This window comes from Sylvia atricapilla, chromosome 2 (assembly GCF_009819655.1).
Source record: "Sylvia atricapilla isolate bSylAtr1 chromosome 2, bSylAtr1.pri, whole genome shotgun sequence".
NCBI classification, from domain to species: Eukaryota; Metazoa; Chordata; class Aves; order Passeriformes; family Sylviidae; genus Sylvia; species Sylvia atricapilla.
Genome location: NC_089141.1, coordinates 47,751,745 through 47,768,319, shown reverse-complemented (window position 1 = coordinate 47,768,319; position 16,575 = coordinate 47,751,745). Strand labels below are relative to the sequence as shown.

Here is a 16,575-nt window from a genome sequence, read left to right as displayed (position 1 = left end):
GTGACAGCACCAAAGACCTGCTTGCAATGACAGACTGGGAAAAGCCATCTCTTCAGCTGCCACCTATGTGCCTTTGATATGGAAATCAGTGAGCCACTAGCAGTGCAGAAGCTTAATTTTAGAGACTGCTGCTCATAACATCTCTGGCTTCATTTTAAGGTACCTGCTCAAGTCAGCAAAGCAGGAGATGGAGCTGATGAGGCACTTGAGACTTTAGTGGCACTTGTACATGCACTTAAAGGTGCATGTTCTGACAGTAACCTGCCAGTGTACCTGAGCCCTGCATAAATGTATTTCTTCATTTCCAGTTTATTCTGGGATTGTGAATTACACATCTTTAGCAAACATTCTGAACTCATTGTAATAAAAGCTGCATGATTTTACTTGTGAACCCTAACAGGCTTAGCTAAGCAACCATGCAGCCATGCAGAATTCATAATGCATGTTTTAAAGTGCATTTTGAGGTTCACTTTTCTAACTAGTAGGTAGTTATTTGATGTATGAATATTTATTTTACTGTGTCCTCAGTCAGCACAGAAGTCCATCAGGCTCAGGTATCCTGTTTTTCACAACAGCTGCTAGTGAATGCCTAGGAAAGAGTGTAACAACATGACAAGTTTATGGTATGACCTCTTAGCTTCCAGGTTTCAGAAAATAGTTCTTTGCTGATGTTGTTAACACAGCTGCCAATTAGGAGCAAAGTGAATGGGAGGTTTATGATGTGACTGTGCACTTCCTAGCTGAGCTACACCTAAGCTTGGGAGACTGACTGTTTCCTGTTTGAAATGTTCTGCACACGTGTAATCCCTCACATCACAATTGCTATTTTAAGAAGTTATTTTCATGTCATTCCCAGGTGTCATGGTCAGAATTGCCTCCATGTCACTAGTCCGAGCAAAGTGAAGTGCCACTAATCTGAGCGAAGTGGCAACAAAGTTTATTTTTAAAGCAATAGAGGCTTGCTGGTGGCTTGAAAGCAAAACATTCAGAACTCCATTTGGTTTTAATTTATCATCCAACCTATTATGTTTGATAACATATTAGGAATCAGTGAGTATATTATTTGTCATAAGCTCCCTAGGACATAAAAGGAGAAAAAATAAAGACTGGAATACATGAACCTCTGCATCATTCTTTTGCAATCCAAGAAGAGAGTACATAGGAAGTACTTTAAAGCCAATTCCAGTGTCAGCTACATACATGCAAATCCTGAGCACTTACAGGGTATACAATGAATTCTGGCTTGGACTAAAAGAACTTCCGGCGGCGTGGTCTGGAAACTTCTTTCAAGACCCAGTTTTGCCTTAATTTCATGTCCTTATAGCTAGGAACAGCACTCACCTGTCAAAATGTCATGGAACAAGAGGCAAAAAAAAAAAAAAATTGAAAAAATTAGCAAGCATAAACAGGACCAACCTTCTTCATAGGTCAGGTGCAATTTCAGTTTTGCAATATTTTCTTGCCCAACTTGAGATACTTCAAAGAGGTCTTATGTCCAGACTGAGGAAACCAACCTTCCCAGAAAGTCAGAGCTTTTCAAGTGTCATGAAAAATAGACCCAAGATGAGTAGTTCCTTTTGAAGGTTTTGGCCAAGGAATTTTTCCAGTAAAACTGCATTCCATAAACATGGAGCAACACCTTAAGTAGACAACAACAAATGAGGAACACCGTGAGGTTGATTTGAAACAGGGCTGTCTGAATAGACAGTGGGACAGGGAGAAATCCTGTGAGAAGGATGTGATAGGATGCCAGGATAAACATGAAGGCAGACAGCAATGTTTTCATCACTCTGTAATTGAGAGGGTAAGAAGAAATTCACAGCTGGAATGGAACTTATCAACCAACTCTCTTGGTGTGCCTATTTTGAGCAGAGGGGGAATCAACAGAGGAAGAGTCTTGGTAAGTGGCTGCTGAAGGAGGGTGTGCAAGGGAGTGTGAGCTAGATAGGGGACAAGGGAAGTACGCCTGTATCAGGGACTGGAGGAGAAGAAAGGAATGTTTGCTGGAAAATAGTTCATCTTGCCTACATTGCTGCAGGTTCTAGGCTTTTTCTGGCCCTTCCTGTACACTGGAAGCATTCTCCAAAAGCAGGCTATGGGGAAAAAGAGCTGCGAGCTGCCTGCCTTTTTTCAGAAGGGGCAGCATGGTGGCTGGAAAGGGAGCTTCGGGATGCCCTTTCCTCTCTGTTGCTCCTGCTGTTTGCTGGGTTTTCACTCTGTAAAAAAACCACCCTCCTGCTGCTTTATCCAGTGAGGCACATCAGCTCTGTGGTGTGTATTTAGCACAGTGCAAAATGTGAGTGAAAAGAAGTATGCAAGAAATATGGAGTCTAAAAATGAAAGGTTTAAATTATGCATAGAGCATTTGGTTGCTAGAAGACAAAAAGTCCTGTCCAGGACTTGTCCAGTTCATAAATATCAATATTATAAACTGTACCACTTCTGTTTTATTGTGGAAGTTCTGCCAGGAATTATTGTGGGGATTTGTTTGGGCTTTTTATTTTTTGTTAATTAAAAAAAGAATATGTATGTATAAGTTATACTCATAAATTTTTATAATATGAAGAAAGAAAGTATTTGGGATTCAAAGCTATAGGCATCATGCTTTCTGCTCCAAACAGACAGGGCTATACAGAGCACTTGCTGTGGATTGTGCTAAATTCTAGCTTTGGGTAAAGAATAAGTGATCCATGCATGTCTCATATTTCCCTGGCTTCTTTATTTGTGACTATGCTAATCAGACACCAGTATGGCTGATATTGTGCAGCCATATAAGTGTGCAGGTGTGTGGGTCACACTTGCTGTGAGGTGGTGGCTCAGCCTTAAAGCTGAGACAGTGACCAAATTCTGTGCCCATCCATGATGGTTTTTGTACTGGGCTTTTGTTCCGGTTCTGGTAACCTGGAGAAGGGAAGAAAATGTTGTGTGCACCCTGTTCTGCAGGGCATGGGCAGGCCCATACCCAGACACCATGGAGCAGACCTCAGCTCTGTCCTGTATTCAGTGCCCCCACTCGCCCTCGCAGCAACAGCACAGAGCTGCCACGAGTCAGGCCAGATGTCCCCTCACTGCACCAGGGCCAGTGGCTGCCACAAGGCTTAATTCAGTTTGCTTCACTGCGGGGATGGGAGAGGCAGAACTGGTCACCAGCCTCTGCAGAGGACATCCCTCTCCAGGAACAGTTGCCACCCCACCATAACTTAAAGCCAAAGCCCCAGCTTTCCTGGGTCTCCAGGAGGAGTAACCAGCAAAGGGATGGCTTTGCTTTACCTAGTGGCTGTCTTCGTGGTGGTGGCTTGTGGACTGTAGAATAAAAAAAGAGGAATTCCAACTGTCAGTGAACAAAATATTGTATATGTATCCTACTGAGTACTTTCCTGCATGCAAGGCTGCAGTCCAGCCCTGGAGTCCAGACTCAGCTTATTGGTTAGTGCATATTGCTCTGCAGAGCCACATGTACCACCCTTGTTACACAGAATTGATAAGATCTGATAACATGCATTTAATAACACATTGGGAAATCTCTGGCATTCTGCAAATTTAGGCAACAAGTGTGTCATCTGAAAGAATCCACTACAGGTTTAGCACTATTTTAAAGGGTATTTATTTTCTCCTTAGTTCATGCAGTAGCGGTAAATTTTAGCCTGCCTCTAGTGGACTGATACTGCTTGTAAGGAAAAATAATCTTCCTACAAAATTGTATTTCCTTTTTTTTTTTTTTTTTTTTTTTTTTTTTTTTGCGTATAGGTATACCAAAAACGTTAAGAGAGCCAGAGATTACTGTTATCAGTCAGGAAACTGGTGTACAGAGACAGGTTATACAACTTTCCTGAAGTCTTCCAGCAAGTCACTGCCAGCTAGTCCTGTGCCCTAACCATCATATCTGTCTGCCTTACTGGGCCAGAGACTGAAATCATGCAACAAGCATTCATTGATTTTAAGGAGCCTGGAGAATTTCATGTTCCCATATACCAGTCCCCTGCTGCTGTATCTGAAATAGTGTTGCCAAGAATTTTTCTGTTCTGCCTTGTTGCTTTTTAAAAGTTTCTGTGAAATCTAACTTTGGCACTGGTTCTCTAGCACAGAGAGAGGGAAAAAACTTATGTCAAAACCAGATCAAAACCTGAATATTTCATCTCTTGCCCATTTGATCATGAGAGTACTGGAGTCCTGTTGAAAAAAAAAATATCAAAGCCTTTACCTGAAGTCTGCAATGGCACGAACCTTCAGCTCAGTGTGTGTGAGTGAGTGACACCAGCAGTAGGGCTGTGTGAGGATTTACAATGTATCTGGATAACTATAAGAAACTAAGTTTATCTAAACTTTTCCTTATGTTATCAGCGTGTTATCCAAACACTTTGTTAGTGAGAATAGGATGAGTGAGATTAGGATGTGCGTAAGCCCACCGCTACTTAAATATATTTACAGAGTTCCTGTGGGTTTAGTTTGAGGAACTTGTGTGTATAGATTCAGCAGATGGAGTTGCACTAAAGGTATGGAAACTACTTTTGGCTCATTTCTGTCATAATAGTTTCCAAATACTTTAGCAGAGGAGGTCTGCTACCTGAAATGTCTCCCTCTCTTTTGAACTCTATTACCCAACTGTTGTGCTTTTTACTTAATTTACAGTTGAGAACCACTGTCTTTAGGGACTTTACACAGTGTGGGATACTGGCTATTCCTGGCTTGTGAAGAGTTCAGCTAAGGTCAATAAAGTCTCTATTCATATGCTGGTGTGGTTTGACTGAGCAAAAATGTTTAAAAACTGAACAGAAGTGAGACCATAATGCCTAAATTAGCAGTCAGGCACTCAATGAAACAACTGACCCCTTCCAATGATCTTACCAACCATCCAGGAGCTCCTTTTCCCTCCTAAGCCCCAGGGAGGGCAGAAGGGACAAAGAGGTCACATCCTCTGTGCCTGACATTGTGGCCAACAGACCAGCAGCTTACACTTCACCAGCAAATGTGACAGGAGGGCACAGAGAGGCTGTGCCCAGGGAAATACTGTCATTCCTCAGTCTGCAGCCACAGACCACAGGAGCAGTTATTTTGATGTATTTATGCACTAGCAGTGCTGTTAGGATCCCACATTTACATAAGCTGTGGGGTGGTACATCTGGTTAGCTCAGGTGAGAGCACAGACTGGCCACCCCTGCTCAGAACAGGCCCAGTGGGGTGGCCACAGGTCAGACCAACCCAGGACCATGTGTTGGCCAGTGGGCAGATGCAGCTGTTTTAGGAAAAATAGAATGCTGGGATAGGCATATAGTGATTTTGTACATGTTGTCTATCTTACCTGCATTCACATGGTTCAAGAAGGTCCTGAGCCACAAGCTGGAATTTTGTACTTAATGGCCTTTGCTGAATTTTTCTTCCAGAGATTTTATCCTTTTTTGAATCCTGCTAACTTCTTAAAACCACAGTATCCTCTAACAGTGACTTCAAGGGGTCAGCTATGCATACATGGAGAACTATTTATGTTCACTCACCTTGAGCTTACCCCCACTTACTGTTCCAAGCTTTATCCACTGCGAGAAAAGGCCTCATAATTACCAAATGGTGGGCAGACATTTGTAATAGCAAAACCATGGTTATTGGTTTGCACTCAATTATTTTTCCAAAAAGTTTTAAAATCCTTTTTTTTGTTGTTCCTATTGAGCACTTGGTATTGAATTTTCATAAACCTATCCAAGATCTATTTCCTTAGTGATAACAGCTCCATTAAATCTCATCACTGTGCACTGTGATATCTTTAGGATGTTTTTTGTCCTGTACATTTTTCAGCCCTCAAAAGCTAATATTTTAAGGCCTTCTTGGTCAATATTGTTGTGAACACCTTCAGTGTTTACAACCTATATCTGTTTTGACTGACAGACTAATTTGGTATCATCATTATATTTTGCCAACTCATTATTTAGTCCTATTACAAAAACCAATGATGAATAGTGGACAAAACAGGTTCCAACACTAATGTCTGTGTGAATCCTCTGGGACCCTGATCCCATTGTGAGCATAGATTATTTATTACTACTTTTTTTCGTGTCTTTAAGCTGTCATTAAACCACAAGTGGCCTTTTCCTTTTTATCTGTGATAGCTGAGGCTCTTTATGATTGCTTGGTAGAGGATCTTGAAGAAGCCTTTATCAAATCAGTTACGATTCATTTTGCTTATTTAGCATCCTGAGCACCTCCACAGGAGAATCAATAAGATGAATCACACTTTCTTGCCCTGACCCTCATCTTCCTTGCTTTTTTGCATGTGTCCTTATTTCCTTAAGTTTGCCTGGGTGGCTGGTCAGTCAGTCACCTCCCTGCCATCCTTTTGTTCCCTAAACGTACTACTGTTGTACTCCTGCACATAATTTCTAATCCTCTGCTGTGGTCAGGCCACTGATGTTCTTGTAATCAGGAGGTATTTTATGTAGCAATACTATCCATTGAACACATGGATCTTAAAATGTAAATGAATAGTCCTCTGATGCTGGAACAGGGACACTGGAAGAGGATAAAAGGATGTAATGTACTATTCAGAAGCCCCATCTCCTGGTTTGAAGTTCATCTTCAAGGGTGTGTATAAGGCTGTCTCTCAGGCATGAGAAGCCCTGCATAGCAGTGTTCATTTTTAAAGCTCACTCTCATGCAGTTGACACAGCAGCTGAGTTTCCTCCAGGACACATCAGTGTCGGGCTCTCATCTCGCTTCCTGGCGATGCAGAAGTCTCACATAAACTAGTTTCCTTTTGCCCCAGTCTGATTCCTGGCAGCCCCAGATGAGCTGCAGAGCCTCGGCGCCCCAGCACAGCCTCAGGAAGAAAGTCAAAGTGCCGCTGAGCCAGAGGAAAGCATTTCTGGCTGCTCTAGAGTCCATGCTGTTTTGTGCCCTGTATGAAAGACTTTGCACCCTCTAGTAATCCCAGCAAACAACCCTCAAACAAATGCCTGTGTTCAAACATAGAACATTTTTCCTAAACAGCAGGCAATGAACTTCTGCTTTTAAAAGTCCTGGTCACAGAGATAGCATTCAAAACACATGAAGTAAGTGACAGCTTCATCTTAAACACAGCTTTGGGTTCCCTGCATGTGATTTTTTTTCTCTTCTTGAATTTGAGAAAGGAGAAACTGCCTGAATTTAGCACATGTGCAGGCATCTGTAAAGGCAGAGACAGGCAAGAAATATAAGATGTGTGGATAGGATAGGGATATGTGGATAGGACTTCAGTATCCAGGATATATAAGGTATTGTAGTATAGATGTGTGCATATATAAGGTATTGTAGTAGGTATTAGGCCATAATCCAGCAAACTCAACTGTTCCTCTACCTGCAGAATTATAAAAGGGAGTCCAGATATCAGAAAGTTGAAAGCAGATGCCTGAGTTGTTTTTTTTTTTTTTTCTTCTGTGACTTGAAAACAACAGTTTCCTGCTTCTTCCAACTGCATGTCACTAATGTTAATAACAAATGTGCTCCTGTAGTGGATAGGAAGCTGTTTTGTTCTCACAGAACCAGTGCTTTCTAATGAAGAGAGGCCGTCATTAAACTTTAGATGTGAAATAACGAGATAAGTGCAACTAACAATAAAAGGGAAATGGGTCACTTTGGGAAGATCAAGTGGCTGATTACCCTGTAAGAACAGCAGGTTCAATCCAAGCCTGGAGAACTCTGCCAGGTACAACATCCCAGACCTATTTCACAGTTCACTGTGAAGTGTGCATTCTAAGATGTAAATCAGCAGTTCTATTTTAGATATATATGTATATTTGTTTATCTATACATTTTTATGTACTTGTACATGTTTTTGTATGTTTGTATATTTATATTTTTAATAATAATTCTTTTTATTTTTTATTTATTTACTTATTCATTTGTAGGAATACAAATGGGTAAGTGCTGTTCATCTCAGTTTATCCTCAACTACCCCACTATAGCACTGTCTCATGGAGTAATACTCTAAGGCCAACGTGGTATGTAGAATCTCACACTCTTGTCTTGCCCAGAAAAGCCAGTCATAAGTAGCTAGTTCGTTATGAAATATATTTTAACATTTCTAGAGTACATTGCATTGTTTTCTCCAGCTGATGTCAGCACCCTGCTTGCAGAGAAATGGAAGCAGATCTCAAGTACTGCTTGAGATACTGCAGTATCTATGGGCAGCCCTGGGGCAATGTTTCCTGCCAATAGTTTACTCCTTCTATCTCCCACTAAATGCCATTTCAGGGAGAAAAGGTGGCAGAGAGACACAAAAATCATTTAACAGAAAAGAAGTGTTGCAGTTCTGCCTGTGAATGCTTACAGAGAAGAGTATGATTCCTTGAGCTGACTTTGCCAGTTATACTAAGTCCACGCAATAATCAGAAGCAATGTGTAGTATGAATAAGCCTTTAACTAAAGATTCCTGATATCCCTGAGTATTTCAGTATCCATCAAGTCACTGATTGTCATGTTACATGTGACATGTGGTTATTACACTATAGATGTCAAAGTGGACATTTTTTATTTGTTTAAAAAACCCCACTAACTCCAGATGTGGTTTTATGAAGGAATCTCCTTTCCTGCATGGATCAGTCACAACATGGGAGCACGGGATTGGGTTTTCATCTCATGGGCTGTGCTTCTGTCAACACTGGCAGCAATTTCAGGTGTGTGCTGGAGCTCCCTCATAGTCCTTGTAAAATGCACAAGGAAGCTTTTATTTTGAAGTGCTTTTATGAGATGCATTAGCATGAAGTTCAGTGTTGTTCTATTAACTATTCCAGAAACAGTCTGTAGACTGAGACTGAAATATTAATTAGTGCTATTACATAACAACTTAGACTTCTGTAGTACTTCTTGTCTGAGATGTTGATGGCCAAAGGGGTTTCCTCATCTGAATGACACATTTTTGAAAATAAACAGTGGGTGTCAAAGCAGTCACCAAACAAGGATACAGTCATTTTAAAAGTATGCAAGGAGGGCTATTTCTTTCTTTTGCCATGCACAACTTCAAGCACAGGAGCTTTCAAACACACACCATAAGACCAGCTAACTCTTGTTGTTTCTTGTTTTATTTGAGTACTATGCAAGTACTGGACTGAAGCCAAAGAATTTAGCCTCGGCACAGGCAGCACTCATCAGCACTGAGCCTGGGGCAACCCTCTAGCTCTGAAGTTGTGTTTGGACCCTCATGTCTGGGAGGAAAGGAAAGTCATCATTCTGCAACAAAGGCTTCTTATTCTGTTCTTTGTGACCTCTGAGCTGAGCTGCTGGGAAGCTGGCAGGGCAGCTCTGCCCTGTTCCCTTTCCCTCTGATGGGGACATGAGAAGGACAGACAGCCACAGGGGCACTGAGACTGGTACTCTGCTGTCTGTTACAAGCATATAACTGGGCTTGCTGAGCCCTTAGTGGACTTGTTCACTAGTATATACACCTTACTTAGGCTCTTGCCATGGGTTTTGTTTCTTTGGACTGGCTTTTGAAGCATTACATTTCTCTTAAACTGCTTCCTAGAATTTGGAAGTATTGCAAGGAAGAATGCAGAATCCCATTAGCTGAAAAAGTCAATGCAACAGAAAAAGAACTCCTTCTGAATATTTTAGCAGAGTGGTATTAAATGTCAATACTTGCTTTACATTAGCAATAGCATTTTTTAAATAGAATTGGATCAAAGAACTGCAGATTATTCAAATAAAAATTTCCCAGCACGGAGATATTGTCTCTTTGGATAAACACTGTGCCTGTCATTGACATTTAAGGGTCTCTGGGATATTTATTCCAGAAAAGATGGCAGCAGAGTGACTGACACACTGTCTTGGCAAGCTGGGGTATGAATGGGAGCCATCTCTTCCCTGCTGTTCAGGCTCTCTCTGCTCACACCTGTGAAGCAATCCTGCCTTTCCTCTGCACAGCAAGGCAGAGAGGGGACTGGTCAGTCCTACTGCCTGGCTGCCAGTGCCTAGCCCTGTGTGGGAGGAAAGATGGAAATGGTGCCATGTCTTTGCTCTTGAGTTTGAAGTCTCTGCTTAGAGTCTCAGAGAAGACCATGCAGCCATACCTGGAGCAAAAAGCATCACGTACAGCACTTGCAAGTTCTGTTAATGGTAATAACAGGTAATGGACACTTCCAGTCTACAGCATTCATTTTAAATTTCTAGTACCTGGAATTATATTTCTCCATTTTATGGCACTGCACAAGCCTCTCATTGATGAGGAATAAAATTCATAAGGTGTAATGAGAACAGATTGCATCGCAGTAAAACTGTGCCCTAAGGGGGTTTGCATGGAGCAAAATTTTCATGAATTGTGAAGAAGAGCTATCCTTTCCCTTCTCATGTTTAGGTGACTATATCTGCCCTGTGCTCTGTGAAGAGGCAGGTCCCAGGCAGTGCCATCTCATGGGCCTGCCCTGGTCAGGCGGGGAGTGGGTGAAGTGCTCCATTGTATTTGAGGTACTGTTGTGAGATATTGTTGGCCTCAAGGCTGGAGAACAGGACACAGACAATAATGTCACCACAGGCAGATGTCCAGGTAGAGTTTTGGGAGGTCAAGATCCCCCATGGGTTGAGATGGGGGTTTAGCCCCTTCTGCCTGGGGCTTGCAGCCACTCCAACAGTGGTGCCAGCTGCCTGGCCCCAGCTCCACACTGGTCTCATGGAAAAGGGCACGGAGGTAGCAGTATCATTCCTGAGCTGTGCTTCTTAGAAATCACTCATTTCCCGTGGTTCTTAGAAATCAGCACACACTAGGGGTGTATTAATCCAAAATATTGGTATTTTAAAATAAAAATATTTTACTAGAAGGCCATTTTCAGTATATTTTCACTCAGATTTGCTGCCCACCTGCTGATAAAAATGGCAATGTTCTGTTTCTGTATGATTAATCAAAGAAATAGCATTTCTGCTAACTCAGTGGTTGATCTGTGAGGATAGAATGAAAACATATGTCCTTCTGTCTGTTGAAAAAAAAAAAATCAAGAAAAAAGAAGACGTTATAGCAAGGAACCTGAATAACAGAGAACCTCTCCATCCCCTTTCCCTCTTCCAGGCTGTGACCCGTTCTTGGTAGCATTAATGTTAGGAACTCTTGGGTTTTGTTTACTGCTGAGTGGCTGCTGCTAGGTGGTGTTGAATTTTTTTCATCCCAAGGGCTTTGCTTGTTCCAGTGCTCGTTGTACCATGCGGTTTTGGAGATTCAGACAGCCCTTCCGTAAACTGACTTTTTCTCAACAAACAGGGGTATGATTTTTAGAAAAGTAAGCGAAGGCATCGTCTCCAGAGATGAGTCAACAGCTGGACAGCGTAGAGCAAAGGAGACAAAGGTTTTCGGCAGTCCTGAGTACTCTAAAACACCCATTCTCGAGGGTCTTCAACTATTTCTTCTTTGCTTTCTGAAGCAGCCCCTCCGTGCTGGGTAAACTCCGGGCATCCGGGGGGCTGCCGGGACAGGCTGGGACTAGGGCAGGCTGTGCGGGGCTGGACCGGGACAGGCTGGGGCTGGGGCTGGGGCAGGGGCTGTGTGCTGGACCGGGACAGGCTGGGGCAGGTTGTGCGGGGCAGGGGCTGTGTGCCGGGCTGGGGCAGGCTGTGCGGGGCTGGGGCTGTGTGCGAGGCAGGGGCTGTGTGCGGGGCTGGGGCAGGCTGGCTGTCCCGCTCCGCAGGCTCACTTCACAGGCTGCTCTGGGAGCGATTGGCCCGCGCGGATCATGTGGGAGAGAGCCGGAATCCCGAGCCGTAGTAGCTCTTGGCACTCCTTTTTCGTTTAAAGCGCTCGCTCCTCGCAGCTCCCTGGGGCTTAGAGCCTCCCCGCTTTCCTTGCCCTGATTCCGACCGGGAGCAGCGCCCGCTTCGGCCGGGGCGAGCCGAGGGCAGCGGCGATGCTGAAGCAGGTGCCCCGGGCCGCGGGCACCGCCTGTTTCTACCTGAACGCGGTGTCCCCCGAGGGCCAGGAGCTCTTCTGGCGCTGCGATCCGCCCGCCCGGCGCCCTCCCTACAGGACCAGCAGGATTCTCGCCCGTCACCAGCTGGTGACGAAAATTCAGCAAGGTGAGTTGCTGGCAGGAGCGCCCCGTGCCCCGGCGTCGGCGCAGGGTCTGCAGGTCTGCTCTTTCGTAAGAGAACAGGTCTTAATGCCTCGTGTCTCAGGCTCGTTTCTTGTCTCTATTCCAAACTAATCTGGCTAGAAACAGCGTTTGAAATAGTCATTCATACCTCTCTATTTCCACACATGCACACATGCGTCGACAACCGGAGGACAAACACTTGTGCACGATTAGAAATTTAACTAAATTACCTTTTAATCATAAACTACTGTGGTATCTTAGGTGCTGAACTTCGTCTTGTCTGACTGTCTGAGCAGTTACTGGCACCAGTGCATCTGCTCTGATGGCCACAGGTCAAACCTGTCCGTGGTAACCCTGTTAAAAAAGAAGCAGAAGTCCGGTGCAACTGGTAGAAGGCAACTGGGATAACATCCTTTGGAAACAAGTGTGTGTAACTGTCAGGACATTAGAAAATCTTATCCTTAAAGGTCACATATCCTTAAAAATAATTGCTGACTTGGCTTTCTGCAGCTGCTTAAGCAGTTATCTAAGCAGTCATTACAAATGTATCGATTTGGTTTTTTCTGAATGTCTGTCTATGGCACTAAAGCTAAATGCAGATTGGCCTCAGAACAAATCCTTTGGCCCGTGCACACAATTTAAAATCATCTTCACAATGGCTAATGCAAAGATAAAAACCCTAACCAACTGTACCGATTTTTCTGGATTAAAAAGCAAATCAATACATAGTTTTGTATTGACCATGCTTTTGTATAGAATCCTGTTTACAAGAACACCGGTTTCCAAAGTGGATGTGGTCCTACATGCAGAAAAATGTCATGTGGAAAAAAAAAAAATCCTGATGATAATAGCCACTTTCTGGACAGCTTGAAAAAAGGTGTTTGATTCTGCTAACTAGGGGCAGGCATATAGATAACATCATTTGCTCTCATATCTGGCAAATATCACAGCAATTGGTGTGAGGTTTTGACCAGCAGCAGTTAAATGCAGTGGCTATTTCTGTGCGCTGCTTTCCAGTAAGATTCTTTAGATCTGTGGCTGTCAAACTCTGGCTGAAGTACAGGATATAGTGATGAAATTTTATGACATTTATAAAGAAAACAATGCATAATTCTTTGGCAAGGTTTAAAAAGATGAAAAAGATAGTTTCTGTGGCAATTGGGAAAATGTGGTTGGTTCTAAGGCAGTCTCAGGAACTGGTCGTGTTTGAAGGATACTGGTCCTCACTGCAGCTCTGATTTCAGGAAGGATATTATGTCATTCTGTGTACCCAGTGTATGGCCTGGATTGAATGGAAAGAAAGGGTAATTTATTTCTCCACAGGTTTATTTGAAAAATGTTTTGGGTGCAGTGCTAGTACCAAGTAAGTGTTCAAACAGCATTAACCGAGGATGTGGTGGATTAACACACCTCCTCTACCTTTCATGGTGCTGTTTAACATTCCCTCTTGTAACCTGTAATCTGACTGGGACAGCCAGGGCTGCCAAAGCTAGCCAGTGGTGCTGAGACTTTGGAGAAGCTGCATGGTGAGGAGTTTCAAAGTTATGGCATTTCTTCCTGCAGCTTGTTGCGTGGATGGTCAGTCTGTGGTCCATGATCTCTGCACCTCTTTTATAGTTTTCCAACCTGTTCTGCACAGAGCTGTGGAAATCATATTGGTATAGTACCGTGATCATGTGATGTGTGTTACTGTTCAGCATATGAAATATTTATGTATTTTGGGTGACTAAGAGTAAATACATCATTACTTCCTTCATTGCTTTTATTGATGTGAGCAATGGACAGGATCCACTGCTGGTCAAGTGTCAGTTCATTAGCAGTAAGGAAATTATGTGTGCAGATAGATGCTGATTTCTGTCTATAAGCCCACACATAGGCAGACACACATCTAGTGCAAAACTAAGGTACCCATTTTTTTCTACAATGCCCCAAGTAATGACTAATAATTTTGATACAAATAGTTGTGTTAGCAATGCCAAATAATCTAAGCCTGGCTAATATGGCTCAGTTTGAAACCTCCAGTTTACTCTCTGGATGAAAAACCTAGATCCATCAATCCCTCACAAGACTTGCACCAAGTTGTGCTGGGTCAGCATATCAGCCTCTCTGCTTCTTTGTTCAGACTGTGAGCAGTGCAAGGTACTGGATCAGTCCCCATCCCTTTCCCAGAGTGTACTGGAAGAGTACTCTAAAATTGGTGGAGTTATAAGTCTGTGCTTTCAGATGTGGATGAGTTTTTTACCCCATTAACAAATGGAATTCATAACTAGCAGATTGCCACAGAGAAACTTATAAATAATATATTGAAAAGTAGATTAGGAGATGCAAGATGAGAACCAAAACTTACTTTCAGTCATCCAGTTGAGTAAGGCATGTAAACCATTATTAGTTGCTTGAATTTGTATATCTTTGAGTCATACATTTTAAGGCCATTTAGACAAAGTATTTGAGCACAGTTACCCCAATTCTTGTGTTAGCACCTCTTCAGTCTAATAATTTGAATTATAGCAAATGTTTAAAAAAAGATCCAGTCTGCATTTTAAGATTGTTGGAATGGTGAATCCTGCCTTGTTAATTGCTTTGCTGAAAACAGATCTGCCACATGTTCAAGTGCTAAGCTGCCCTGGGGCTTGTTTGAATACCTGCTCTCTACTTCTCACCCAGTTATTTTTCACTTGCTGGTTTTCGGACTGGAGGCACCTAAAGTAGGAGTGTTGTATCAGGGAAAATTTTTCCTCAGTGAAAGGAATGTTTTACAAAATCCTGACATATACAATTTAGAATGTATAAATCAGTCAAAGCTTCCAGTCCTGGTCGGTAATGCAGTGTGATACAAAGTGTTGCATAGACTGCTAGCTTGTCAGTCATTAATTAGCTGCATGTACTGTTCTAAACTATGCTAATTTACTCTATCATATCACAGTCCAGCTTTTCTTCCTCCTTGAAAACACATTTGCTAAAGACTATTTCCTTTGTATTTTCCTTTGGTGTTACCTAAAAATAAACTAAATTAGTCATTAGAAGAATTACACCATTTAATCATTTCTAAAAAAGAAAATCACCACAAGGGAAATGACAGGAACCAGACTGTTATTTCAATCAGATCATACCTTGAAAGTCCTAAATATGTGTTCATGTACACCACCAACTCCTTAAGGCAGAATTATGAGGCGGTCTGTAAATATGAGTGGTAATTATCTGTTTGATATTAAACAGGTAATTTCAAGATGTGATCTTTTTGATGATTCCCTTTCCCCCATAAGCCCGTTAGTTTCCACACTGAAGGGGACACATGCCTCAGCATAAAGGAACAGGGTGTAGCATGCTTGGTCTGAGGTATTTATTCAAACTCTGTATGCAGTAACTGTGTGAGAATTCATGAACGATTACTCATGTTTTCTTTAAATAAATAAGGTGGTGACTTTCAAGAATTTATATTACATGAGTCACAAAGTTGTTATTTCTTTCAGAATACACAGCTAAACTCAGTGTAGAACAGAAAATATGAAAAGTAGTTGTAGGTAAAAATAAGGAAGAATTAAGGCCACACCCTGAAAATGTTAAATTGAAATCACTGACTGTGCAGTACAGGTAGAGTGCAAGTCAAGATGGATGAAGCCACATCTGCCCCAGCATGGACAGGCTGCTAAAGAAATGTTCCCTTTCATCTACAGTACAATTAGATTCTTAGCCTTCACATTCAGTAAGACAATAATATGAAGAAACAAATGAAAATAAGACAAATTCTATTCTCAGTGAGCGAATTCCTGTCCACAGTGCGTAATGTTCTGAGATTTGTCTCAGTTTATGTCCACAGGCAAGAACAGATGAGGAAAATTGTTCGATGGAGCGATATTAAATCAGACTTTCAACTTTTCAAGGCAAACTCTCCATTCAATGCTCAGCAGATGTTTTATACTCTTATGTGTTGCAATTTCGGTTTTGATATTGTATGTCTACTATTACCTTTGGGTCACCTGGATTTGTCTGGTTTGAGCAAGTTTTAGACGTGCAAACAAATAGACTTTTCTGTCTTATAGTCTTTCCTTTGCAGTTAGTTTGAGGTATTTAATTCTTCTCTTTTTCTAAGCATGAGTAGAATTTGTGCTAAGTGTTACAGAGGTATATAAGTGACTTGGAAAAAACTATGCAATCCAAGTGACTTAAATTAGAACAATTATTGTACCATAAGAGCTAATATACTCTCATATTCAAAAGGAGAACAGAGAAGTCTTGTAGGTGAAAATGTTGCAGTCATAGAGTGTGCTAAAAAAGCCACATCAAATTCCTGGTATGCACACAGCTGTGGATTACAGGATGGGAAATGGGATACAATTAAAAAATTAAAGTATGAGTGAGTGTGAGTTTGGTCAGACATACAAAAGAGGACAAAATGCAGTTGTTCAGACAACCTGAACCACAGCCTTTCTCATGTTCTGGATGCTGGCCGCTTTACCTGCACATGTTTAAATCTCACTGACTGAACACAGGGAAGTGAAAGATTAACCAACAAGATTCAGCCCTGGTGGTAACAGTACAA

The 16,575-nt window shown here is 42.2% G+C and overlaps 1 protein-coding gene across 1 annotated transcript in view; it reads left to right on the top strand.

Moving 5' to 3' along the window:
• The first annotated feature begins 11,831 nt into the window (after positions 1 to 11,831).
• The window catches only part of STARD13 (StAR related lipid transfer domain containing 13), a 111,833-nt gene continuing 107,089 nt past the window's right edge, over positions 11,832 to 16,575 (top strand). Inside the window, exon 1 of the mRNA XM_066313163.1 lies at positions 11,832 to 12,018. Within this exon, the coding sequence (XP_066169260.1) occupies positions 11,850 to 12,018 (169 nt within the window). The 5' untranslated portion in view covers positions 11,832 to 11,849. The remainder of the gene's footprint in view (positions 12,019 to 16,575) is intronic.